Source organism: Tachyglossus aculeatus, chromosome 21 (genome assembly GCF_015852505.1).
Source record: "Tachyglossus aculeatus isolate mTacAcu1 chromosome 21, mTacAcu1.pri, whole genome shotgun sequence".
Lineage (NCBI taxonomy): Eukaryota > Metazoa > Chordata > Mammalia > Monotremata > Tachyglossidae > Tachyglossus > Tachyglossus aculeatus.
In genome coordinates, this window is record NC_052086.1 from 10,358,399 (window position 1) to 10,384,710 (window position 26,312).

General features: G+C 57.0%; 1 protein-coding gene across 1 annotated transcript; it reads right to left on the minus strand.

The window, feature by feature from the left end:
- On the minus strand, nt 1-25,698 carry LOC119942829 (BTB/POZ domain-containing protein KCTD5-like). Its single transcript, XM_038763806.1, has 7 exons — nt 25,447-25,698; nt 14,395-14,503; nt 11,997-12,088; nt 10,309-10,404; nt 8,285-8,401; nt 3,848-3,973; nt 1-1,797 (listed from the first exon to the last, which is right to left on the minus strand). Exons 1-7 carry the CDS (start codon nt 25,696-25,698, stop codon nt 1,768-1,770), a joined length of 822 nt encoding a protein of 273 aa, XP_038619734.1. The 3' UTR covers nt 1-1,767.
- Between the last annotated feature and the right edge of the window lie 614 nt (nt 25,699-26,312).

Consider the following 26,312-nt stretch of genomic DNA (forward strand, 5'->3'; position numbering starts at 1 on the left):
TCCCCTTAGAATAAAGTTTAGTCGATTCATCAGGTCTTAATATCTTTTACAAAACACACGCGCACAATCACACACATCCAAGCACACACATCCGCGGGTGGCAAAAACGAACTCTCAAATTCTTCCGGGTCGGGGTGAGGGGGAGAGGGGTCCCTCGGCCCGCTGATCCCCCCCACCCCGCGACCGGACGGAAATGTCTCTATCGACGGTATCGGCCAAACCGGGAGCCCATGCGGCCTTCCGGACGGGAGCGGGACGCTTGGATGGTGGAGCAGCACGGCGGAGGAGAAAGCGCAGGTGAGATTTCGGGTGTGCATGTGTGTAGGGGGGTGTGTGTGTGTGCGTGTAGGGGTGTGTGGGGGTTGGTTGTGTCTGTGTACGTGTGTGTGGTTTTAAAAAGGCCTCAAACTCCAGCTGTCCTGCGTTCCTTCAAACACCGCTTACTCCCCCGACTTGCTGCTCACCACACTTGGGAAAAGAATAAAATCAAAAAATTCCGACCATCCCCCTAGTAGTGCTTCTAAGCAACAGGAGTTCTACTCTACCGCTTAATGGTGAAATCTATTTTAAAAGCATGCCAACGGGTCCCCCTTGCCCCCCTCCCCACCGCCCCCATCCCCTTAAACAACTCTCTCAACAGCTCCAATCTCACGTGAGGTCAGCAGAGCCCACCCGGGGCTGGGTGTGAGAGCCCTCAAATGTTTCTAGAAAGAAAAGAACTGCATAGTTTAAAAAACAAAAAGAAAAGGACAAGATGACGACCGGGGAACACACAAACAAACCACCACCCCCCGCGAAGAAAAAAGCCACCCGGGGAGACAGCAAGACTGGCAGAGAGAGAGAGAGAAAGAGAGATGACGAATTGTAAACATCCCGAGCTTTCGGCGCGATCCAGGTGCCGCGGACCTGAGCGGTCGGGAGAAGGGTTGAGCGCTCTAGCCACGACCCCGGAGACCCTGATGGGTGCCATGCCTACCACCGGGCGAGCCACACTCTCTCTGATAAATTTCCCCATCATGCCAAAGGCAACGGTCGCCGTTCTGCGCGGGTTCGAGGCCGGATGACCTGCGGCGGGCCAGACCTCGGAGAAGCCTCCAAGGCCCCCAGGTCTTGCTGGCCCGGAGGAGCGAGGGCAGGGTTTCGGCTCAGCCGGGTTGTCGTGCCATCCGGGCAAGAGGGAGCCCCGTGGGGACCCGGAGGGGTCCCCTCCTCCCCGGAGGCCACAGCCGGTCTCCTCTCTCCTGGGGGCTGCCTCTCTCGCCACGGGCTGGGATCAGACGGTGTTCCCGGGGTGGACGGTTCCTGAGCCTTCTCGTCAGCCCCCCGCCACCGGTCCCTGTAGTTAAGGGCGGTAATTTGTGTAGCACCAAGTCGGTTGTCCTCTCAGCTCTCGGCAACGACTAATACCAAAAAGCGGCCGACTCCTCGGGGTGGGTCTGGGCGGGGGGGAGGGCCAGCCGCAGGGCCCGGCCCCGGGCGGCGGGGAGACACCAGGAGCTCCAACGGTCCCGGGCCCACGCGCGGGCTACGGCCTGTAGTGCTTTTTCCGCCGTTCCCGGCCCCGATTCGGGCCGGTGGGGAGGGTGGGGGTTCCAACCCGGTCGACGACGACGGGAAGATTGTTGCCCATCCGCCCGGGGGGGCCGGGCGGGTCACCGGATCTTGGCGGGGGGCAGGGAGGAGGTGGGGATGGAGGGGGAGTGAGGGGGGAAAATAATCAAATCAAATCAAACTGTAAAAATCCTCCAACTCGCAATACCGGGACCTTCACATCCGGGAGCCTCTTTCTTGCAAGATCTGAAAGAGAGCAGAGGTGGAGGGTCAGCGAGCACACGGACTCAAGCGGCCCACCCCCAGCCGGAGGGAGGGAGAGGTCTCCCAGAGGGGTCCCGGCCACCCGTGCCTCGCGGTGGGGGGGACAAGAATGCCGTCCGCTGCCCACTGGGCACGACTTGCAAGCCGCGACCTCGCCCGGGAGACCACCCGGGGAGAGATCCTCTGCGTCGGATCCAAGGAGGGGGCCTATCTGCTGAGCACCTCCTGGGCATGGAGCACCGTCCAAAAAACAGCTCACGGGAGTCTGACGGAAGCCGGACGCCTGTTCCCTGCCCGCTGGGAGCTTACATTCTCATGGCCTGAACTGTGTTCGATTCGGTGCCGTGAGGCGCAAAATGGGGATTCGGTACCTGTTCTCCCTCCTGCTTAGACTGGGAACCCCAGTCTTGTATCTGCCCCAGTGCATAGTGCAGTGCTCGGCCTACAGTGAGCACTTCGCGAATACCACAATCATTTATCGAACGCCTACCGTAGGCGTTGCCACTGTATTAAGAAACCGGGAAGGGACGATACGGGACCGAGATGACAACCCTGCCTTCCGGGAGTTCAGAAATGCCTCTCCGGGCCAGGCTGGGCACCCCTGGTTGGCATTCTCCACCGGGAGACCCGGGGTACTCTAACTGGCATCCACCAGGCCGGGCAGGCCCATCCCCACCACCAAGTGCCAGAATTCCCCGGGCCAAGCCGGGATAGGGAAAAAGATGCCACCCCAACTCCTTCCGGAGCAAAGATGAGAACGACGACTGTGACATCTGAGTGCCAAGTGCTGTACTGAGTGCCGGGCTAGGCGCAAGACGAGCAGGTGTGGCCGCTGGGATCTCATCCCCACCGTCCACAGATGTTGGCATCGAGGGGGCTGCCCTGGTGGTCCCTCGGGCTCAGCTCCGGCTCTCACAGCCGCCTCCGGCCTCTGCCCTCTTGGCGCAGCCCACCACCCGGGCAGATCGGCCCCAGCATGTCTCCCTCCGCTAACCGCACCGGGCTGGTTGGGCCCCACCTGCTCTGCCCCGGACACCCACCCCCGTCCCCACCTGGGTCCCGGTGGGTGGCTGCCTTGGCCGTGGGGGTCCGGGTCAGGCTGTGGGACCCCAGTCCCGACAGTTGGCCCGGGACCGTCCTGGCCAAGAAGTCGGTGGGAAGGCAGAACGTTCCAGTCCGGACTCCCTGCTGCGGGGTACTGTGGGGGTTGAGGGTCGGATGAGAGGAGAAGGAAGAAGAAAATCATCAATCGTATTTATTGAGCGCTTACTGTGTGCAGAGCAGAGAAAATGAAGAGGAGGAAGTAGAGAAGAAGAACCACCACCACCCCAGTGCTGCAGCTCTGGTCCAACGTTTAGTCCAGTGCTCTGCACACAGTAAGTGCTCAATAAATACGACTGAATGAATGGTCAGCATCCAGCCGGCCCCCACCCGGCCCTAGCCAGGCTCTCACTCCCTTCTGGAGAACAAAAGAAAACCAGCTTGTTTGGTTGGCGTGTAAGCTCTAGACTGAGAGCTCCTTGTGGGCAGGGAACGTGTCCCCCAACTCCGTTGTACTGGACTCTTCCGAGGGCTTAGTACAGTACTCTGCGCACAGTAGGAGTTGAATGAATACCATTTTTTGTAATGGCATTTGTTGATAGCTTACTGTGCGTCAAGCACCGGCCTAAGCGTAGGTACGAGTTAATTAGGTCGGACAGGGTCCTGGTCCCGCGTGGGGCTTACGGTCTAAGCAGGAGGGAGAACAGGCATCCCCATTTGGCAGATGTGGTAACTGAGGCCCAGAGAGGTAAAGTGATTTGCCCAAGGTTACACAAAAAGCAACGGGCAGAGCCGGGATTTGACAACCGGGCCCGTGCTCTACCCGCTAGGCCATGTTGCTTCTCCATCGATCGACTGATTGCACGAGTAGAGAGAAGAAGAGGTGAGGGAGAGAGAGACCAAGACGGAGACTGTGGGCCTGGTTTTGCCCCCCACCCCAGGGCCCTCCTGCACGCTCCCCAGAAGCCTCCCCCGGACGGAGGGGGCTCACCTTGGCCTTCTCGCTGGGCTCACTGCTTGTGCCGTAGGGGGTGTTGTGTAGCTCCTTGGACACGACACAGAGAAACTCAGCCTGGTCTTCGTTCCCGTAGTTGTAGGAAGAGCCGATGTTGACCAGCTGGAAGGAGGAGAAGCGTTCAGTCACATCTTCAGAAGACGGCATTCTGCTCGCCCTCCCTCCGCCCCGACGCCGGCGTCTCTTGGCCCCCGCAGGGCTGCCCCATTGGGGTGAGCGTCTGGGGGCTGGCTGGTGGGTGGGTTGGGGCAAAGGTGAGCTCGGCGGGGTCGGGGGCAGAGGGGCCCTCGTCCTGGGGACTAGATCGGACCCCCCTCGAGGGCGGGCTCGGCGTCCTCCAACCCTGACGGATGCCTGCCTCCCACAATCCGGGGGCCAAAGAGAGGCTGGTGGGTGCCGGGGGAGAAGTGGGAAGGGGAAAACCGGACCTCGGGCCCGACACTTTTTTTTAACCCCGTCGCACTTGTGGAAAACAAATTCCCGAGATGGCCAGGCCGCGGCTTCTCTAACGGGCCTGGGCTCGCTCCACCCCCGAGGGAGCCGCTCCGCTCGTGCCTGGGCACGCTCGACTCACACCTGGGCACCTTCCTACGGGCCCCCACGGCCCTGACCGGCTGATGCTGGGAAGGAGAGGGCGGAAGGAAGGCCCCTGGGGAGGGAGGGAGAGAGTAGGCCTCCGGCCCAGCCCCGAGGGCGGAACGATGAGCCCGAGTGGGCCGAGTGGCCCGAGGGGAGGGGTGGCCGGAGAAGCGGCCTGGGCACTGGGCCGGTCAGAACTCACAGCCGGGACGGTCCACGGAGCCGGGAGGGATTTGGGAACCCACCGCTGCCATGGCGGCCCGCAGGCCTCGCTCAGCCCGTGGCCCTGACGGCCTCTTTTCGAAGCCTGCTTGGGCTCAAGGTAATAGCAAGACTAACCGTGGTTCTTGTTAATCGCTTACAATGTGCCAGGCACCGTACTAAGGGCTGGGGTGGGTACAGGTAAATCAGGTTGGACGCAGTCCCTGTCCCACACGGGGCTCACAGTCTCGATTCCCGTTTTACAGATGAGGGAACGGAGGTGCACAGAAGTGAAGTGACTTGCCCATGGTCACAAAAGCGGACAAGTGGCGGAGCCAGGACGAGAATTCATGACCTTCGGACTCGCAGGCCTGTACTCCATTCACTGTCCACGCCACGGAGGGGGAAGAAGGGTGTGTGCATGTGTACATGTACATATACATGCAAGCGCACACACACACGCATGCACATGCAAGTCAGAGATGCACAGAACAAGACGGGTCGGGAGCCGAAGCCCAGCAGGGAATGGGGCTCGGGCTTGGTTTCCCGGCTCCTTCCCGCTGGACCCATTTTCCAGGAGCAGCAAGGGCCTCCGACCGAGGGGTCCCGCGGGGGGGGCCGGTCTGATGGAGCCGGCTGGGCAGAGGGACCCAGGAGAGCCTCGCCACGAGGGAGGTGTCGGGCAGAGCGATGGATGGGGCCCCTGGAGGGTGCCCACAGTAGTCCGGCCCCAAACTGCCAGGCCCGTGCTCTACCCACTAAGCCACGCTGCTTTTCGGGGCGCTTAATCCGGTGCTCCTCCCGAAGCAGGTGCTCAGTACACACTCCTGACGGACTGTTTTCCAAGCAGGGGATGGGGCATCCAGAGGGGTCCTGGTGGAGGACCAGAATGAGGGGATTGGAGGGAGGGAGGGAAAGAGGGGAAACGAAGCCGCAGTTTCCAGCCGCGAAACTGGAAACCATCTGGAAAGCAGGGAATGTGTCTGTTTGTTGTCGCACTGTACTCTCCCAAATGCTTCGCACAAAGTAAGTGCTCAATAAATTCGACTGACTGAATGAATGAAACCAGCCAGGACATCCTGGGCCTCACTGGTGCAGCTTTGGCGGAACAAGGGGCTTCCGGATGCCACGGAGTGCTTGGACTCGGGCCTCTCTCCCCTCCTCCAGTCCCCTCCTCCCACCTGAACACAAGGGAAGTAAATCTGAGTAAGCTCCTTGAGGGCAGGAACACTCAACTGTACTGTCCTTCCCCTAACATTCAGTACAATGTTCACTAAATGCCACTGATGGATTGAGAGTGCCAACACAGCAGGACCTCTGGGGCCGATGGGACTGTCGGTGAGGGACAGGAAATCTCCGGAGCTGATGGGATTGTTGGCGGGGGGACAGATTTCTGTGCCTTGGTGGGATTACTGGCAGGGGATGGCAGACCTCTGGGGATGATGGGATTGTTGGCAGGGGACGGGACACCTCTGGGAATGACGGATTTTCGATGGGGGACAGGAGACATCCGAAGCTGATGGGATTGTTGGCAGGAGACAAGAGATCTCCGGGCCTGATGGGTTTGTTGGCGGGGGACAGGAGACCTCTGGGAATGACGGGATTGTTGGCGGGAGACAGGGAGTGATGGGATTGTTGATGGGGGACACTGGGGCGGATGGAATTGTTGGCAGTAGACAGGAGTCCTCAGGGGCTGATGGGATTGTCGGCGGGACAGGAAACCTCAGAGAAAGATGAGATTGTTGATGGGAATCAGAAGACCTCTGGGGCTAATGGGATTGTTGACAGGAGAGCAAAGGAGCTGATGGGATTGCTCCTCAATCACTGCTCTCTCCTTCAATCCACACACTCAATCTATCACTAATTCCTGTTGGTTCGACCTTCACGACGTCGCTAAAATCCGTCCTTTCCTCTCCAAACTACTACCATGTAAATCCAAGCATTTATCCTCTCCCGTTTTGATTACTGCATCAGCCTCCCGGCCTCCTGTCTCTCCCTGACTCCAGGCCACACTTCACTCTGCTGCCCGGATCATTTTTCTACAGAAATCTCTGGTCCACATTTCCCCACTCCTCGAGAACATTCAGTGGTTGCCCCATCCACCTCCACAGCGAACAGAAACTCCTCGCCGTCGGCTTTAAAGCACTCGATCAGCTCGCTCCCTCCTAGCTCACCTCACTGATCTCCTCCTACAGCCCAGCCCACACACTCCGCTCCTCTAGCACTAGCTTACTCTCCGTGCCCCGAGCTCGTCTATCTTGCCGCCGACCCCTTTCCCACATCCTCCCCCAAGCCTGGAACTCCCTCCCCTTCCATAAACGCCAGACCACCGCTCTCCCCACCACCAAAGCCTTATTAGAGTCACATCTCCTCCAAAAAGCCTTCCCCAATTAAGCCCCCTTTTCCTCCGCTGGCTCTCCTTTCTGCACCATCGAGGCACTTCAATCTGTGACTTTTATACATCTGCTCTTCGCCCCACCTCCAACCCCACAGCACTTACGTTCGTGGCTTTAAATTATATATTACAAATTATTTATTCATAGGAATGCCTGCCTCCCCCTCTCTACTGGGGAGCCAGTTATGGGCTCATTATGGGCAGGGACGGTGCCTGCCAATTCTCTTGTACTGTACTCTCCCAAGCACTTAATACAGTGCTCTGCAAATAATAATAATAGTGGTATTTGTTAAGCGCTTACTATATGCCACGCCCTGTTCTAAGCGCTGGGGTAGATACAAGGTGATCAAGTGGTCCCACATGGGGCTCCCAGTCTTCATCCCCATTTTACAGGTGAGGCCTAGAGAAGTGAAGTGGCTTGCCTAAGGTCACACAGCAGACATGTGGCAGAGCCAGGATTAGAACCCACGACCTCTGACGCCCAAGCCCGGGCTCTTTCCCCTGAGCCACGCTGCTTCTTTGCAGCGAAAATGCTCAGTGCATACCACTGATTGGTTTAAAGCAGTCAATCCCCTTGCCCCCTCCATACCTCGCCTCGCTTCTCTTCTACTCCAACCCGGCCCGAACACTTCGCTCCTCTAACGCCAACCTACTCACTGTACCTCCATCTCGCCAACGTCTGGCCCGCATCCTGCCTCTGGCCTGGAATGCCCTCCCTCTCCACATCCAACACACGATTACTCTCCCCGTCATCTCCAAGAGGCCTTCTCATTTCCTTTCCTCCCACTTCCTTCTGCACCACCCTGATCCGCTCCCTTTACTCTCCATGGCCGTCATTTGTTTATATTAATGTCTTTCTCTAGACTGTAAGCTCCTTGTGGGTAGGAGATGGGTCTGTTATAGTGTTACTTCGTACTCTCCCAAGCCCGTAGTATAGTGCTCTGCACACAGGATGCTCTCCCAAAATACGACCGATTGACTGGTTGATGGCTGGCAGGGGACGGGGGAACAAAGGGGTGGCTACGGCCTTGGGCGGTATCCCTTCCCGGCCCCGGGGCCGATGGCGAGCACAGTCTCCGCCCCTGACGGGGCTCTGAGATCCGGCCGTGGGGGTCCTCGTGTCCCGAGACTATAGGGTTGCCCTGGAGGCCCTTACCCCCCATTCTAGACTGGCCTCCCGGGTGAATGCCCGCTGAGGGAGGGGAAAGAGGAGAGGGATACGGAAGAACGTGACACACCTCGCCGCCGCTTTTCTGGAGACGCGTCTCCTCCCCCTTGATTTCTCGCGCCACTATCAGCAGAAACTCTGCCTGGCGGGCCCGGCCGAAGCCAAAGGCGGGGCCTACGCTGACCAGCTGCGGCAGCCCATCGGAACAAAAGACAGACAGAGATCTTGGTCACGCCGCGGCATCTGACGGGTCGGGGGGCACGAGGGGTCCGGGGGAGGGGGCAAATAGAGCCTCCGGTTGCAACCGGGCGACTCGTCCGGGGCCGTGGGGCCGGTGGGAAACGGACTCGTTTCCACTCGTGGTCACGACATCTATGTTGAATAATAACTGGTCTGTGTCGGGCGCTATACTAAGCACCTGGGAGGACACAAGCAAACTGGCTGCCTGCAGTCACTATCCCAAAGGGGGCTCAGTCTCCATCCTCATTTTACAGAGGGGGTCACTGAGGCACAGAGAAGTGAATCGACTTGCTCAAGGTCACAAAGCAGACAAGCGGCAGAGCTGGGATCAGAACCCACATCCTCTGACTCCCAAGCCCGGGCTCTAACCACCGTGCCATGCCGCTGAAGGAACGGGCGAGGAACCGTGGGGGGATACGGTCTGCAGTCCCGGTCCCCGCCGGGCGTCACGGAGGGAGAGGGCAGGCCCGCCGGGCACGTGGCCCCCTGAATCGCCCTGCTCCGTCTGTGGAGAAACCAGGGCGGGCGGCGGGGCGCTGGGGTCCCCCTCCCCGAGCCTGGGAGGAAGAGGAGGTGTGAAGCGGGTAGGAACGACAGCGGGAGCCCAGCATGAGCGCTCGCCGATGGGAGACGCCAGGCACGGGACTCGGGCCCGGAAAGGCCGAGCTCCATGAGGCGCGGACCTGGGCATCGCCGGCCTGTTGGCCCCGAGTCACATGGACTACCGTGTGGGGTGACCCAGTACCCGGCCTCGGCTTCCCTATTTAGAAAATGGTTGCGCCGACCTTGCGCCCCACAAAGCCCGCTTTCCCCTTAAAGGTGATAATAATGGTATTTACTGAGAGCTTACTACGAGCCAGGCATCATACTAAGTGCTGGGGTGGAGTCGAGCAGATCGAGTTGGACACAGTCCCTGTCCCATGCGGGGGCTCAAACTCTCAATCCCCATTTTATAGATGAGGGAACTGACGCCCAGAGGAGTGAAGCGACTGGTCCAAGGTCACAGAGTAATCAAGTGGCAGAGCTGGGTTTAGAACCCATGACTTTCTGACTCCCAGGTATCGCATAGTTAAGCACCGGGGGAGTTTCGGGTGGGAGCATGGCGGGATCGCGGCAGCTCATTCTCAGGGTAAAACCAGAGCGGGCGGCCAAGGGGTGACTCGGGAGCCAGTCCCGTGACGGGCAACCGGACCTCCGCAAGAGCTCCCTTGGGGAAAGGGCCAGGATGGGTAGGGGAGCGGACTGTGGGCAAGCAGACAAGGCAGAAGAGACGGAAGGAAGACAGGAAGGAGGGACGGGCGTGGGATCAGGAGGTCCCCGCTCAGGAAGCGGACGGAAGCCACGGTTGGGTCCCAGGGGGGCAGAGACACAAAGGCACCCGGTGTGGAGCCCCGAGAGAGGATGGTGGCGGGGGAGGGCCGGCACGGCTTACCACGTTCTCGGACGCGTTCCCACCCAAACGGGGCAGAGATGCTCTGAATCCACCTCCATTTTGCTTACATGGGGTGGGGAGGGCGCAGGGGAGATGGTGGAGAAGCAGATAGGAAGAAAGACAAGGACCCAAGGTGGGCACAGCGGGCAGGTGCTGGGAGCAGGGGGGGGACGGAGGCTCGAGACGCGGGGTTCCTCTCCCCCACCACCCATCGCTAATTCTTCAGATTTTGGGGGGGCGGATGTGGGTGGGCAGGGAGGAGTCGCAGGTGATGGCTAATGGAGAGTACCGGAGCACCCAGGCCGGCGGGACCCAAGCACCTGGGCACGTGGGAGAAGTGGCGTTCCGGGAGCCAGGCGGGAACACGGGCGAAGCCCCGGTGGCCCACCCCCGCCCCAAGAAGCCCCCACGGCCGCCTTCACCTGCTCAAACCGCCAGCCGTCCGACATGGTGGACACCATCTGGGTGAGCTCCTCCTCTTGACACTGCAGCACCCGGTAAACGTGTTTGATCGGCACCTGGGGGGAAACGGGCACGCTTACGGCTCCATCTCGGCTCGGTGGGGGAAACGGGGGAGACCTGTGGATGGGGAAGCGTCGGAGGCTGAGGGGCTCCACCGTCTCCCTCTATCCCCCCGACAACCGACCTCCCTCCAGGGTCCAGCGTCAAGGGGAAGCCCAAGTGGTGTCACCCACGGTGGGGTTCGCTGTGGGCGGGGAACATGCTACCAACTCTGTTGTGTTGGACTCTCCCAAGTGCCCTGCACATGATAAGCGCCATTCACCGACACTGATTTCCACTCAGCATTCACTCAATTCAATCTTATTTATTGAGCGCTTACTGTGTGCAAAGCACTATACTAACAATTACAGCAAAGCCCGTCCAGCAACGTGGCCCAAGCCAGGTCTTCGTTCCTGCAGTTAATGGAAGCATATGTGCTTAGCATGTGCCAGACACTGCACTAAACACTGGGGGCAGGGGATACGGACAAATCGGATCGGGCCCAGCCCCCGTCCCACATGGGGCTCGTGGTCTTAATCCCCATTTTCCAGATGAGAGAACTGAGGCCCAGAAAAGTGAAGTGGCTTGCCCAGGGTCACACAGCAGATGAGTGGCAGAGGCGGGATTAGAACCCAGGTCCTTCTGACACCCAGGCCCTTGCTGTATCCACTAGGCCATGCTGCTTTTCAACCCCAACACTCAGCACAGTGTGTGGTACAGAGGAGGTGCTGACTGAATACCCCGACCACCATCGGCCCCCAGGGACCCAGAGCCGAGGCAGTTCTTTTCCAGGCCGGCAGGATGGTGGACCTTCCCGACTTCCAAGCCGGCCGGCTTTTGTTTTCCGCCCAAGAGCAGGGAGGCCACGGAGGTAATGAGGTCACTGGTTCTGCCCAGTCGTCAAGCCGTCTGCGAGGGGGTCTCTCGGGTGGGCAACCCGCGGTGTGACTGACATTTACTGGCCAGCACTGAGGCAGGGTGTCGCTCAGGTACGTCTGACGGGGGAGGCGGGCGGGGAGAGGGGAACGGACGGACCATCTCTATACGTTGCCGATTTGTACTTCCCAAGCGCTTAGTACAGTGCTCTGCACACAGTTAGCGCGCAATAAATACGAGTAAATGAATGAATGAATGACAACTGTAAACGAAGTGGGAAAGGAGAGAGCAATTCCCGCCTCTCCCTGCCAGGCAAGGAAAGGGCGAGGGAGGTCTCGAAGTTCATCCTGGGCCCCAGACACCACGGACGGAGCTCTGGGACAGTCCAACCGGAGCGCCAATCCAGTTCCCTGCCCACAAGGAGCTTCTGCACTGACCAAGCACTAGGTGCTCTGACCTGGGATAGAGCACGGGCCCGGGGGATGGCTCTTTCCACTAGGTCACACTGTTTCTTTCGAGCACGGAGAGATGAAGCGCCCGGGAGACCCCCCCATCTGCCGCCCAAGAGGAGCTTCCCGGGCCGAAACGCGAGAGCGGAGGGCCGGCGAGAGGGCCGTCCGTCCACGGTCCGTTGCCACGACCGGGCGGTTGCCCGGGGGAGGTTCGGAACGGAAGGCCTTGTCCTCCGGCTCGGTAGCCGGGGTACCCGGGGGGAGGGCGGGAGCGGTCTCACCTGTGAGGTTTTGCTGTCTCGTTCTCTTATCCTGTCCTTTACGAGTTTTATTAGTGAGGTGATGTTGTAGAACTCCGCTTCTTCCAGCACCCCTGGAGGGGAAGAGAGAAGCCCCCATCACCTTCCTGGCTGGGAGGCGGGGGGGGGGGATAGGAAGGGAAGGGAGCCAAGTGCTCAGTACAGTGCTCCGCACATGGTAAGCGCTCGACTGATCGACTGACTGGAGAATGACTGTAGCGGGCCGGAGGGAGCGTGTCCATATCCCTACTTGCCGCCTGGAGGTCCCCGCTTGGCCTAGCCGGGAGGCCGGGGGGAGGGTCCCAGGAAAAGACCCCCCACCCTCAACCCCACTAGCCACGTCCCACCGTTCTCCAGCTCCACCCACCAAACCCGATCACCGGTTCCCCGCGGCAGGGGCTTGGACCTAACCACCCTGCTTCCCGGCCAGGGCAGGAGGCCAACGGCAGGCAGCGTGAGTCTATGGGCTTTGGCCCCCGGCCTGCTGGGTGACTTTGGACGAGTCGCTTCACCTTTCTGGGCCTCAGTCCTCCCATCTGTCAAATGGGGATCTCCCTACCACACAGGGGTGTTGCCGGGATGATGATAATTATCATAATAACCATCATACTGATAATGATAACAGCGAATCAGCACGGACTAATTCATTCATTCATTCAATCGTATTTATTTAGTGCTTACTGTGTGCAGAGCACTGTACTAAGCGCTTGGGAAGTACAAGTTGGCAACATCTAGAGACGGTCCCTACCCAACATTGGGCTCACAGTCTAGAAGGGGGAGACAGAGAACAAAACAAAACATATTAACAAAATAAAACAGAGTAAATATGTACAAATAATGCGTAGAGCGGAGGCCCGGGAGTCGGAAGGAACTGAACTCTAATTCTAGTTCCATCACTTGTCTGCTGTGTGACCTTGGGCACTTCACTTCTCTGTGCCTCGGTTCCCTCATCTGTAAAATGGGGATTAAGACTGTGAGCCCCAGGTGGGACAACCTGATTACCTGGTATCCACTCCAGTGTTTAGAACAGTTCTTGGCACATAGCGCTAACTGAGGCACAGAGAAGTTAAGTGGCTTGCCCGAAGTCACAGAGCAGACGAGTGACGGAGCCGGGATTGGAACCCACAACCTTCCGACTCTCAGGCCCGAGCTCTAGCCATTAGGCCAGCAGAGTGGAAGGATGTGCCTTCTCCTCTCGCCTTGGTTTCCTCATCTGAAAAATGGGGATTGTCGATACCCGTTCTCCCCCCAACTTAGTAAGCTCCAAGGGGGACAGGCGTTGGGTCCGACCTGATCTCGGATCTACCCCAAGCCTTTTTTTAAAAAAATGGTCTTTGTTAAGTCCTTACTAAGTGCCAGGCTCTGTACTAGGCGCTTGCCATGTGCCAGGCACTGCACTAAGCACTTTCTACGTGCCAGGGACTAAGCGTTGGGGTAGGTAAGTGACCATCAGGCTGGACACAGTCTGGGTCCCATTCGGGGCTCACCATCTTCATCCCCATTTTACAAGTGAGATAATCGAGGTCAAGAGAAGTGAAGCAACTCGTCCAAGGTCACCCAGCAGGCAAGCGGCGGAGATGGGATGAGGGCCCAGCCCCTTCTGAATCCCAGGCCCGGGCTCAATCCATTAGGCCAAGCTGCCTCTCAAGCGCTTGGCACAGAGTAACCACTTAAATCCCACAATACTAACAATACCTTCTCACCATGCCTCATCTCGCCTATCTCATCACCTTCCTTGTGCCTCTGGCTGGGAACGCCCTCCCTCCTCAAATCCCAAAGACAATGACTCTCCTCCCCTTCAAAGGCTTATTGAAGGCCCATCGCCTCCAAAAGGCCTTTCCTAAGCCCCCCTTTCCTCTTCTCCCACTCCCTTACTCGTAGCCTTGACTTCCTCCTTTCATTCACCCCTGCCGCCGACCAGCCCCACATCACTCATGTCCCTACCTGTCATTTATTTATTTCTATTAATGTCTGTCTCCCCACCTCTAGACTGTAGGTTTGTTGCCGGCAGGGAATGTGTCTGTTTATTATCATCTTGTACTCTCCCAAGTGCTTAGTACAGTCCTCTGCACATAGTAAGCGCTCAATAAATACGACTGAATGAATAACTGTTAGGGAGCCGGTGACCGCCCCTCCTAAACGCCCAGGGGAATGAATCCATCAATCAATCGTATTTATTGAGCGCTTACGGTGTGCAGAGCACTGTACTAAGCGCTTGGGAAGTACAAGTTGGCAACATATATAGACAGTCTCTACCCAACAGTGGGCTCACAATCTAGAAGACTAGAAGGCAGTCTAGAAGAATGAAAGGGTCCAATCACTTGGGACCCTCTCCCTCCATGCCCCCACCCCCATGGGACCCCGAGGCCGGACAGCGCACCTTCCTCCGCGAGGTCCTTGTTGATAACCAGCTTTCCGTGTCGCAGATAGTTCAGCACCGGTCCGAAGTACGTAGGGTCTCGGTCTATTAGATAGGCACCTGTTTTATCCTGAAAGAAGGGCAGGGGATGGACGGGGGGTGGGAAGGAGTGGGGAGAAGAGGAGAAGAGAGGGCTTACTCAAAGGCCAGGGAGACTCGGGGTCCGCGGCCGGACCTGGCCTAATGCCAACTGACCCACCGATTTGGAGAGAGGGGCTGGACCGGAGGAGAGCCTCTGGCAGATTGGCCGGGGGACTCTCCCCTTCCCCCCGCAAAACATCTCAGTGTCTGCTCGGCGGCAATCCCGAGAACCCCTCCGACCCACCCAAGCTGCAGTTTGCCATCAGCCCCTGGCCCCGGAGAGTGTGGGGGGAAAACGCGGGCCAGCGTTGGTATCGCAGTCCGGATGGAGAGCGGGCTAGATGCCAGGGTAGGTGCCATGGAAACTAACCCGGATCTCTGCCTGGCTGGGGGCTCGCAGCCTAAGACGGGGGCAGGAGGGCTGCCATGTGGACAGGGGCGTAGGAGATGGTGACCGACTAAAAGACCCAGAGCAGGGCGCCTCGCCAGAGGCAAGAGCCCGGTCCTGGGAGTCAGAGGTCGTGGGTTCTAATCCTGGCTCCGCCACTTCTCAGCTGTGTGACTCTGGGCAAGTCACTTCACTTCTCTGGGCCTCGGTTCCCTCGTCTGTAAAATGGGGATGAAGTCTGTGAGTCCCACGTGGGACAACCTGAACACACTGTATCCTCCCCAGCACATAGAACAGTGCCTGGCACATTCAGTCAGTCAGTCAGTCATATTTATTGAGCGCTTACTGTGTGCAGAGCACTGGACTAAGCGCTTGGAAACATATAGAGACGGTCCCTACCCAACAGCGGGCTCACAGTCTAGAATGGGGAGATAGTCAACAAAACAAAACATATTAACAAAATAATATAAATAAAATAGTAAATATGTACAAGTAAAATAGAGTAATAAATATGTACCAACATATACACAGGTGCTGTGGGGAGGGGAAGGAGGTAAGGCAGTGGGGGGGATGGGGAGGGGGAGTAAGCGCTTAACAAATGCCATCGTTATTATTATCTAGGCCGCGGCCCTGGATCACACCCCGGCTGCCAAGGCGGACGTGTGTTGCCAACTTGTACTTCCCAAGCACTTAGTACAGTGCTCTGCACACAGTAAGCGCTCAGTAAATACGATTGATGATGATGATGACGTGTGGGTAGTGGTGGGTGGGGGCGGGCAGGGAAGGTGCCCCGAAACTCACCATGGGGAAGTGTTTGAACCCTTCCCCTCCTCCCTCACACTGACGACCAGCCCTCTCCTGAACTCTGAAGAGATTCCCGATCAATCGGTGGCATTTACTGAGCGCTTATTGGGTGCGGAGCGCTTATTGGGTGCGGAGCACTTGGGAGGGCTTTATACACCAGAGTTGGGAGATGCTTTCCCTGCCCTCAACGAGCTCACAGTCTACAGGGGGAGACAGACGTGAATAATGACAATAATAATAATTGTATTTGTTAAGAGCTTACTATGTGCCAAGCACTGTTCTAAGCGCTGGGCAGATATAAGCTAATGAGGTCAGACACAGTCCCTGTCCCACATGGGGCTCACAGTCTTAATCCCCATTTTCTAGATGAGGTCACTGAGGCACAGGAAATAATAATAATTGTATTTGTTAAGAGCTTACTATGTGTCAAGCACTGTTCTAAGCGCTGGGTAGATATAAGCTAATGAGGTCAGACACAGTCCCTGTCCCACATGGGGCTCACAGTCTTAATCCCCATTTTCTAGATGAGGTCACTGAGGCACAGGAAATAATGATAATTGTATTTGTTAAGAGCTTACTATGTGCCAAGCACTGTTCTAAGCGCTGGGTAGATATAAGCTAATGAGGTCAGACACAGTCCCTGTCCCACATGGGGCTCACAGTCTTAATCCCCATTTCCTAGATGAGGTCACTGAGGCACAGGGAAGTGACTTGCCCATGCCCAGGCCATAATTATTATTATTATATTTCTTTATACTACTGTCAGCCTCCCCCTCTAGGCTGTAAGCTCGTTGTGGGCAAGGAATGTGTCAGTTTGCTGTTCTCTCGTCCTCTCCCAAACACTTAGTACATCGCCCTGCACATGGTAGGCGCTCAATAAGTACGACTGACTGACCGACTGCTACCTATTCTCCCTCTTACTAAGACTGTGAGACCCGTGTTGGGCAGGGATCGTGTCTGAGCTGATGATTTGGTATTTAGCCCAGCTCTTAGCACGGACTAAGCACTTAAACGGGAAGCTCCTCATGAGGAGGGAAAGGGCCTGCCAACTCTGTTCTGCCCAGCGGCTAGAGCACAGGCCCGGGGGTCAGAAGGTCATCATCATCATCATCAATCATATTTATTGAGCGCTTACTATGTGCAGAGCACTGTACTAAGCGCTTGGGAAGTACAAATTGGCAACATATAGAGACAGTCCCTACCCAACAGTGGGCTCACAGTCTAAAAGGGGGAGACAGAAAACAAAACCAAACATACTAACAAAATAAAATAAATAGAATAGATATGTACAAATAAAATAAATACAGTAATAAATATGTACAAACATATATACAGGTGATGTGGGGAAGGAGGTAAGATGGGGGGATGGAGAGGGGGACGAGGGGGAGAGGAAGGAAGGGACTCAGTATGGGAAGGCCTCCTGGAGGAGGTGAGCTCTCAGCAGGGCCTTGAAGGGAGGAAGAGAGCCAGCTTGGCGGATGGGCAGAGGGAGGGCATTCCAGGCCCGGGGGATGATGTGGGCCGGGGACTGTGATTCCCACCAAGGGCAGGGACTGAGTCCAACGCCATTTGCTTGGACCCACCCCTGTGGAGAAGCAGTGCGGCCTACTGGGTAGGTCCTGGGTTCTAATCCAGCTCCGCCCTGCCTCTGCTGTGTGACCCTGGGCAAGTAATCCTAATAATCGCGCCGGCTCTTATTAAGCGCTTACTATGTGCCAGGCACTGTTCGAAGCGCTGAGGCCCTGCTCTGAGCGCCGAATCGCTTCCCTTCCCTGGGCCTCGGTTCCCTCATCTGTCAAATGGGGACGGAGACCGTGAGCCCCGCGTGGGATGGGGACTGGGCCCAACTTGATTTGCTGTAATAATAATCATACCAATGGTATTTGTTAAGCGCTTACAATGCCGGCTCCACCACTTGTCTGCTGCGCGGCCCTGGGCAAGTCACTTCACTTCTCTGGGCCTCAGTTCCCTCAACTGTAAAAACGGGGATTGAGACTGTGAGCCCCACGTGGGACGGGGGCGGTGTCCAACCCGATTTGCTTGCAGTCACCCTAGTGCTTAGTACAGTGCCTGGCACATAGTAGGCGTTTAACAAATGCAGTCATTTTGTAATTCCTATCGAACTCTCCCAAGCATTTCACCCAGTACTCTGCACTCGGCGAGTGCTCGCTAGAACCCATCGCTTGATGAAATGCCCCAGCGATCATCCTTACGACAAGGCAGTGTGGCCAGTTGGCATTCTTACCCATGTCTTCCCCACCACACCCGCTTCAGCTTTATAAGGTGTGACACGTGCCGGGCCCACCTACCCTGAAAGAGGAAAGACCAGAAAACCGGGCAGCGGTGTGGCCTAGTGGGGCCGGGAGTCGGCTGGCTCTGCCCCACCCTTGCTGGGTGACGGCGGCCAAGTCACTGAACGTCTTTGGGCCTCAGTTTCCCTGTACAGCAGGGACAAAAATTCTCCCTCCCCCTGGTGAAGCAGCTTGGCTTAATGGATGGAGCCCGGGCCAGGGATTCAGAAGGGCCTGGGTTCTAGTCCCGCTTCGCCACTTGTCTGCTGGGTGACCTTGGGCATTTCACTTCTCTCCTCCGGGCCTCAGTTCCTTCATCTGTATAATGGGGATTAAGAGTGTGAGGCCCATGGGGGGCAGGGACTGTGCCCAACCCGGTTGACTTGTATCTACCTCAGTGCTGAAAACAGTGCTCAGCACACAGTAGGCGCTTACCAAGTACCATAATTATCATTTTTAGGGTGAGTCTCGCTGGGGGCAAAGGTTGCGTCTGATGACACGATCTCGGCCGTGGGTTTGGCCCGCTCTAAGGACTTTGGCGCCATCGTCTAGAGTAAAACGTCTGTGTATTTATTACTCTATTTTACTTGTACATATCTATTCTATTTTATTTTGTTAATATGTTTTGTTCTCTGTCTCCCCCTTCTAGACTGTGAGCCCGCTGTTGGGTAGGGACCATTTCTATATGTTGCCAACTTGGACTTCCCAAGCGCTTAGTACAGTGCTCTGCACACAGTAAGCGCTCAATAAATATGATTGATTGATTGATTGATTGGTCTGTGCCAGGCACTGTTCTAAGCGCTGGGATAGATACAAGTAAATCAGATTGGACACAGCCCCTTGTACAGATGAGGGAACTGAGGCCCACAGAAGTGAAGCAACTTGCCCAAGGTCACACAGCAGCAGACAAGTGGCAGGGCTGGGATTAGGACCCACGACTTTCTGATTTCCAGGCCCGGACTCTAGCCATTAGGCCGAGCTGTAGAGGTCTACAGTATAAACTCTTGGAAAAGAACAATACAAAAGAGTTGGTATTGTTGCCGACTTGTACTTCCCAAGTGCTTAGTACAGTGCTCTGCACACAGTAAGCGCTCAATACGATTGAATGAATGAATGGTAGACACATTCCCTGCCCACAGGGAGCTTCCAGTCTGAAGGAGTAGCTGGATTTCTCCGACTCCCAGGGAGCAAAACGCCTCCATGGACCAAAAGCGTCCACCCTCGCTACTCCCTACTGGACGCCTGTCGGCTGATGCGACAAGAGCTCTTCAGCCAAACATTTATTTATTTTTTTAAGGCATTTGTTCAGCACCTACTATGTTCCAGGCACCGTCCTATGCCCCGGGGTAGATACGAGACAATCTGGTTGGACACAGTCCCTGTCCCACGTGGGCTCACCGTCTCACAGTCCATTTTGCAGATGAGGGAACTGAGGCCCAGAGAAGTGACGTGACTTGCCCAGGGTCACACAGGAGCAGACAAGCGGCAGAGCCGGGACTAGAACCCAGGTCCTCTCACTCCCAGGCCCGTGCTCCTTCCAGCAGAGCACAGTCCTGAGCCCTTGGGAGAGTCCAATACGACACAGCTGATGGACCCGATCCCTGCCCTCGAAAAACTTCCAGTCAATCAATGGTATCTACTGAGCGCTTACTACATTGTACTGTGCTCTTGGGAGAGTCCAATACTAGGAAATCAGCGGACACTTTCCCTGCCCACAACATGCTTACAGTCTAGAGGGGGAGACAGACACTAATATTGTTATACTGTAAGCTCGTTGTGGGCAGGGAATGTGTCTGTTTATTGTCCTACTGTACCCTCCCACGCGCTCCGCACACAGTAAGTGCTCAATAATATGACTTTGAATGAATATTAATAGAATACAGCCTAGACGGGAACATGGACATCGGTATTTCCTGAGCACCCGCAGGGTCCAGTTATCTGTCCGACCAGACCACCCCGACACGATCGTACCACTTCCCGCTTCGCCCTCATCTTCCTCCGGCTTTCGCCGCCCCGCGTCGATCCCTTCTGCCGGGAAGGAATTTCCGGTGAAGCTGGGGAGATGGGCGGGAGACGGGGCCTTCTGCTATTGCTGGATTTTCTGAGGCCACCGCTCTCAAGCCCTCGCTCGGCTACGCGTGACTTCTAATCCTGGCTTCGCCACTTTGTTGTGGGACCTGGGACAAGTCACTTCACTTCCCTGTGCGTCAGTTTCATCTATAAAATGGGGATCAAGACCGTGAGCCCCACCTGGGGTAGGGACCGTGTCCAGCTCGATTTGCTTGTATCCACCCCAGAGCTTAGTACAGTGACTGGCACATAATAATCGCTTAACAAATACCATCATCATCATTATTATTATTATCATTAAAGCAGTCTAGGTGACGGGGGTGACAACTCCCCTCCCACCCCCGGCCCGAGCCTGATCTGGGGTCTCCTCTAGGACCAGTGGGGACCTGGAACGGACCGGCTTCTTCAAGCCAGAGGCCCGGTGGCCCCGCGGTGACTCCGAAAGCTGGGCACGGAAGCCATCCTGTTTACCTATATGGCCCCGTCCTGTTTACCTGAAGCGCAGTGACTCACCCGGGAGTTGGGCGATGGCTAGTAGGAACACAAGTCAGACGTAACCTGAGCAAGAACACGTTTTGCTCCCCGGGTGCCTCCGATGGCTGTACTAATTGCCCTCTCTCCACTCTATTCGATCTATTCGAACAAATCGGATCTATTCGATCTGTCTCCCCCCAGACTGGAAGCTGGTCACTGGCATGGCTCGTCTCTGTCGGTTCTGATGGGCTGGACTCTCCCAAACAGCTCAGTCCGCTGCTCTGAGCACAGTAAGTTCAGAAGCAGCATGGCCTAATGAGGACGGAATTTGTTAAGCGCTACGTGCCAAGCACTGCAATAAACGCTCGGATGGATACCGGCAAGTCGGGTCGGACGCAGTCCGTGTCCCTCGTGGGGCTCACGGTCTCAGTGCCCATTTTACAGATGAGCTCACTGAGGCACTGAAAAGTGAAGTGACTTGCCTAAGGTCACACGGCAGACAGGTGGCAGAGGCGGGATTAGAACCCATGACCTTCCGACTCCCAGGCCCGGGATCTATCCAATATGTCTTGCTGTGGCTTAGTGGAGAGAGCGGGAGACCTGGGTTCATTCAATCATTTACTGAGCGCTTACTGTGTGCACAGCACTGTACTAAGCACTTGGAAAGTACAATTCGGCAACATACAGAGACGGTCCCCACCCAACAACGGGCTCACAGTCTAGAAGGGGGGGACACGCAACAAAACAAAACAAGTACACAGGCGTCAACAGATTCAAGGCCCAGCCCTGCCCCTGGCTCCTATGGAACCTTGGACAAGTCACCTCCCCTCTCTGGGCCTCAGTTTCCACCTCTGCTAAACGGGGATAAGACCAATACGGCCGCGTGGGTTGCAGACTGTGTCCTGGGGCTTACTCCAGCGCTCATTCACTCAGTCGTACTTAAGTAAGCGCTTAACGAATATAATTAGTATAATTATTAGTAATAAGGGGGCAGCCAGGAGTGCACTGTCACCGGGACAACATGAGAGGCCGACGTATCCCTGGGGCCTCAACCCTGTGACAAGCCGCTGCCTAGGGGGTCAGCCAGGGTGGCTTCCTAAGGGACGGGGCGACCGGACAGACAGCGGGCATTCAATCTTCTAGATTGAGCCCGTTTTGTGGGCAGGGATGGTCTTGCTTTGTTGCTGAAATGTCCTCTCCAAGTGCTTAGTACAGTGCTCTGCCCAGAGTAAGCGCTCAATAAATATGACTGAATGAATGAATCGTATTTATAGAGCGCTTACTGTGGGCAGAGCGATGTAGTGAGCGCTTGGGAGAGCCCGATACAGACAGGCATAATCCGTGCCCACGAGTGAGCAGAGAAGGGGCAGCAAGGGGGCAGAGAGCGGTCAACCAACAGCATTTACCGCACCCCTACAGTGCGCAGGGCACTGTACTAAGCGCTCGGGAGTGTAGGCAAGAGCTAGGGGACAGGATCCCTGCCCTCGAGGCGATGACAACCTCTTGGGGTGCGGTGGGGGGGAACAGACGCGGAGAGAGAAGCAAGACCAAGAGCCAAACTGAGGGCTCGATCTTGGATTTCGCCGGTGACCGGATCGATGGCCATTCCGGCCAGACGCGGATTCGCTTCGTGCCGGGCAGAGGCGGGGATTGCCGGGAAAGGGAATGTCAGCGGGATTCTCCCGGGCCCGGCACCAAACGGTCTGGCCGGGGGATGGGGAGATTAAAGCGATTCTTAAATGTGTCCCTGTTTATTGCCTTGATGGACTTTTGAGTAGTTTAATTTTTAACTCTGGAAAACACGGTTGTGCTGATTGCTTCACCTTATACTCCGGTAATAACTACATTTATCAAGTGCAGCACTAAAGTGCTGGGGGGAGGAAGCGTGGCTCAGTGGAAAGATCCCGAACCTGGGAGTCGGAAGGTCATGGGTTCTAATCCCAGCTCCGCTGCTCGTCTGCTGCTATGTGACCTTGGGTAAGTCTCTTTGCTTCTCTGGGCCTCAGTGACCTCATCTGGAAAATGGGGACTGTGTCTGTGGGCCCCTTGTGGGACAGAGACATTGTCCAACCCGATTTACTTGAATCCACCCCAACACTTAGTACTGTGCCTGGCATATGGTAAGCACTTAGATACCACAATTATTAATTTTACTAAGTGCTGGGAAAAGTGCACACATGGGAATTAGACACAACCCTATCCCTCAGTGGTCCCTCAAAGCAGTGTGGCCTAGTGGAAAGAGCCCGGGCCTGGGGGTCCAAAGGACCCGGGTTCTAATCCCTGTTCCACCCCTTGTCAGCTATGGGATCCTGGGCAAGTCCCTTCACTTCTCTGGGCCTCAGTTCCCTCATCAGTAAAATGGGGATTAAGACTGTGAAATCCTGTATTGGACATGGTCTGTGTTCAACCTGATGAACTTGTATCTACCCCGCCGCTTAGCATAGAGCCTGGCACATAGTAAGTGCTTAAATGCCACACCCACACATAATAATAATAATAATGATAGCATTTATTAAGCGCTTACTATGTGCAAGGCACTCATATAAATATGAAAGAAAAAAGGTGTTTTTAAGAAGGCTTTGAAGGGGGAAGAAGGATGGTCTGGGGGAGGCCAGAGGGAGGACATGACGAGGAGTTGGTGTTAGAGGAACAAAGTGCGTGGGCTGAGATGTACTTGCTAAGCGCTTCTTCTGTGCCAAGCACTGTTCTAAGCACTGAGTTGAATACAAGATCGTCAGGTCAGACACGGTCCCCGTCGCACGTGGCCCTCTGAGTCTAAGCCCCTTTTCATTCATTCGATCGTAGTTACTGAGCGCTTACTGTGTGCAGAGCACTGGACTAAGCGCTCGGGAGAGTACGACGCAACGATAAACAGGCACGGGCCCTGCCCATAATGAGCTTACAGCCTCGGGGGGAGGTAGACAGTAATATGAATACAGTGAGATGACTTGCCCAAGGCCACACGGCAGAAGAGTGATGGAGCCGGGATTAGAACCCAGGTTTTCTGACTCTCAGGCCTGCGTGCTTTCCTCCAGGGGCAGCCCCTTAGTCAACGTCGGTGCGCTCGGCGGGACCGAAATAATTATAAAATAATGGCATTCGTTAAGCGCTTACTATGCACCAGGCACTGTACTGGGCGCTGGGGTAGATACGAGCCAATCCACGCCATCCCTGTTCCACGTGGGGCTGACAGTCCTAATTCCCGTTTTACGGATGAGGGAACTGAGGCCCGGAGAAGTGACTTGCCAAAAGTCACCCAGTTGCTAGGTGGTGGAACCGGGATTAGAACCCACGACCTCTGACTCCCGAGCCCAGGGCTGACCAGACCCGAGAGGTGGGGGGCGGAGGGGGACGGAGCGCCCCAGGACTGACCAGAGGCCGCAGTGTGAAGGGAGGGGGACCCCCCCCAAACTGCCCAGAGAGAGAACGGTGCTTTGCACATAATAAGCGCGCAGTAAATGCCATCATTATTATGTGGGGGTCGGGGAGACGACCGGGACTGACCAGAGACCAGGATGTGGGGGCAGGGGGGCCCCAGGACTGACCACAGACGAGGATGTGGGCACGGGGGGCCCCGAAACTAACCAAAGACCAGGTTATGGGGACAGAGGAAACCCCAGGACTGACCAGAGCCCACAATATGGGGACAGAGGGGCCCCCAGACTGACCAGAGACCAGGATATGGAGATGGGGGGACCCCGAAACTGACCCAAGAAAGGATATGAGGACGGGGGCGGGGGGGGGCGCGAAACTGACCAGAAACGAGGATGTGGGGACGGGGGTGCCCCGAAACTGACTAGAGACCAGAATGGGGGGGGGGGGGCGAAATTGACTAGAGACCAGGATGTGGGGACAGAGGGGACCCCAAAACCGTCTAGAGACGAGAATGTGGGGACGGGGGGACCCCGAAACTGACTAGAGACCAGGATGTGGGGACAGAGGGAGCCCCAAAACTGTCTAGAGACAGGGATGTGGGGACAGGGGGGGCCTCGAAACTGACCAGAGACCAGGATGTGGGGACAGAGGGGACCCAAAACTGTCTAGAGACGAGGATGTGGGGACGGGGGGGGGGAGACGGGGGGGGGGCACGAAACTGACTAGAGACCAGGATATGGGGACAGAGGGGACCCCAAAACTGCCTAGAGACGAGGGTGTGGGGACGGGGGGGGGCCTGAAACTGACTAGAGACGAGGATGTGGGGACGGGGGGGTGCTGAAACTGACTAGAGACCAGGATATGGCGACGGGGGGTGCCGAAACTGACTAGAGACCAGGATGTGGGGACAAAGGGGACCCCAAAACTGTCTAGAGACGAGGATGTGGGGACGGGGTGGGCCCTGAAACTGACTAGAGACGTGGATGTGGGGACGGGGGGGGGCTGAAACTGACTAGAGACGTGGATGTGGGGACGGGGGGGGTGCTGAAACTGACTAGAGACCAGGATGTGGAGACGGGGGGGGACCCCAAAACTGTCTAGAGACGAGGATGTGGAGACGGGGGGGGGGTCCTGAAACTGACTAGAGACGAGGATGTGGGGACGGGGGGGGTGCTGAAACTGACTAGAGACCAGGATGTGGAGACGGGGGGGACCCCAAAACTGTCTAGAGACGAGGATGTGGAGACGGGGAGGGGGGGGGTCCCGAAACTGACTAGAGACGAGGATGTGGGGACGGGGGGTGCTGAAACTGACTAGAGACGTGGATGTGGGGACAGAGGGGACCCCAAAACTGTCTAGAGACGAGGATGCGGGGACGGGGGGGGCTGAAACTGACTAGAGACGTGGATGTGGGGACGGGGGGGGGTGCCGAAACTGACTAGAGACCAGGATGTGTGGACGGGGGGGGGGACCCCCGAAACTGAGCGGGTCCCGGACTGTGGGGAGGGGAGGAGGAGGGGGGGATCTGACCTTGTCGGAATCGAGGTCGGGGTCGGCCTGGCACAGTCGGAAGAGGAAGGACTTGGGGTCGCGTCCCAGCGTGTGTCGGGTGGTGAGGAAGTAGGTGCCGCCCACGTTGAGGCGGACCCACTTGGCCGCCCCGCCGGACCCGCAGCGCTGGCAGAGGCCTCCCGGCGGGGGGGACGGGGACGGGGACGGGGCGGGGGGGGAGCCCGACGGGGAGCCCGACGACGGCCCCGGCTCCCACCGCCGCTCCGCCATCAGCCTCCCTCGCCTCACGCTCCGCCCGCTCCTCCTACCCCGCCGGAAGCGTCCCGCCTTTAATACCGCCCGCCCCCTCCCCCGGAAGCGTCCGCCCCGCAAAACCGCCCCCCAGCAACAGGGCTCCCTTTGGTTCCGCCCGGCCTTTAATGCCGTCCGCCAGGTGGCGCCCACGCACACCGGAAGCGTCCGGTCCTTAATACGGTCCGCCAGGTGGCCTCCCCGCCGGAAGCGTCCGGCCTTTAACACCGTCCGCCAGGTGGCGCCCACCCGCTGCGGGATGGGCCCCCCCCCCCCCACCTCAGGCGGGCGCGGAGAAGGGGTCTGCTGTGTGACCTTGGGTGCGTCACGTCGCTTCTCTGGGCCTCAGTCACCTCATAAGAACAATAATAATTGTTCTTGTTAAGGCCCTGCTGAGAGCTCACCTCCTCCGGGAGGCCTTCCCAGACTGAGCCCCTTCCTTCCTCTCCCCCTCGTCCCCCTCTCCATCCCCCCATCTTACCTCCTTCCCTTCCCCACAGCACCTGTATAGATGGATATATGGTTGTACATATTTATTACTCTATTTATTTTACTTGTACATATCTATTCTATTTATTTTATTGTGTTAGTAT

What these genes read in the sequence shown, in the direction of transcription:
- LOC119942829 (XM_038763806.1), bottom strand. Translation starts at nt 25,698, where the DNA reads ATGGCGGAGCGGCGGTGGGAGCCGGGGCCGTCGTCGGGCTCCCCGTCG. An exon ending in GAGACAGCAAAACCTCACAG is followed by an intron (nt 10,405 to 11,996) that starts GTGAGACCGCTC and finishes GTTTCCCCCCAG; the next exon opens with GTGCCGATCAAACACGTTTA. An exon ending in TCCAGAAAAGCGGCGGCGAG is followed by an intron (nt 3,974 to 8,284) that starts GTGTGTCACGTT and finishes TCCTCCTTCCAG; the next exon opens with CTGGTCAACATCGGCTCTTC.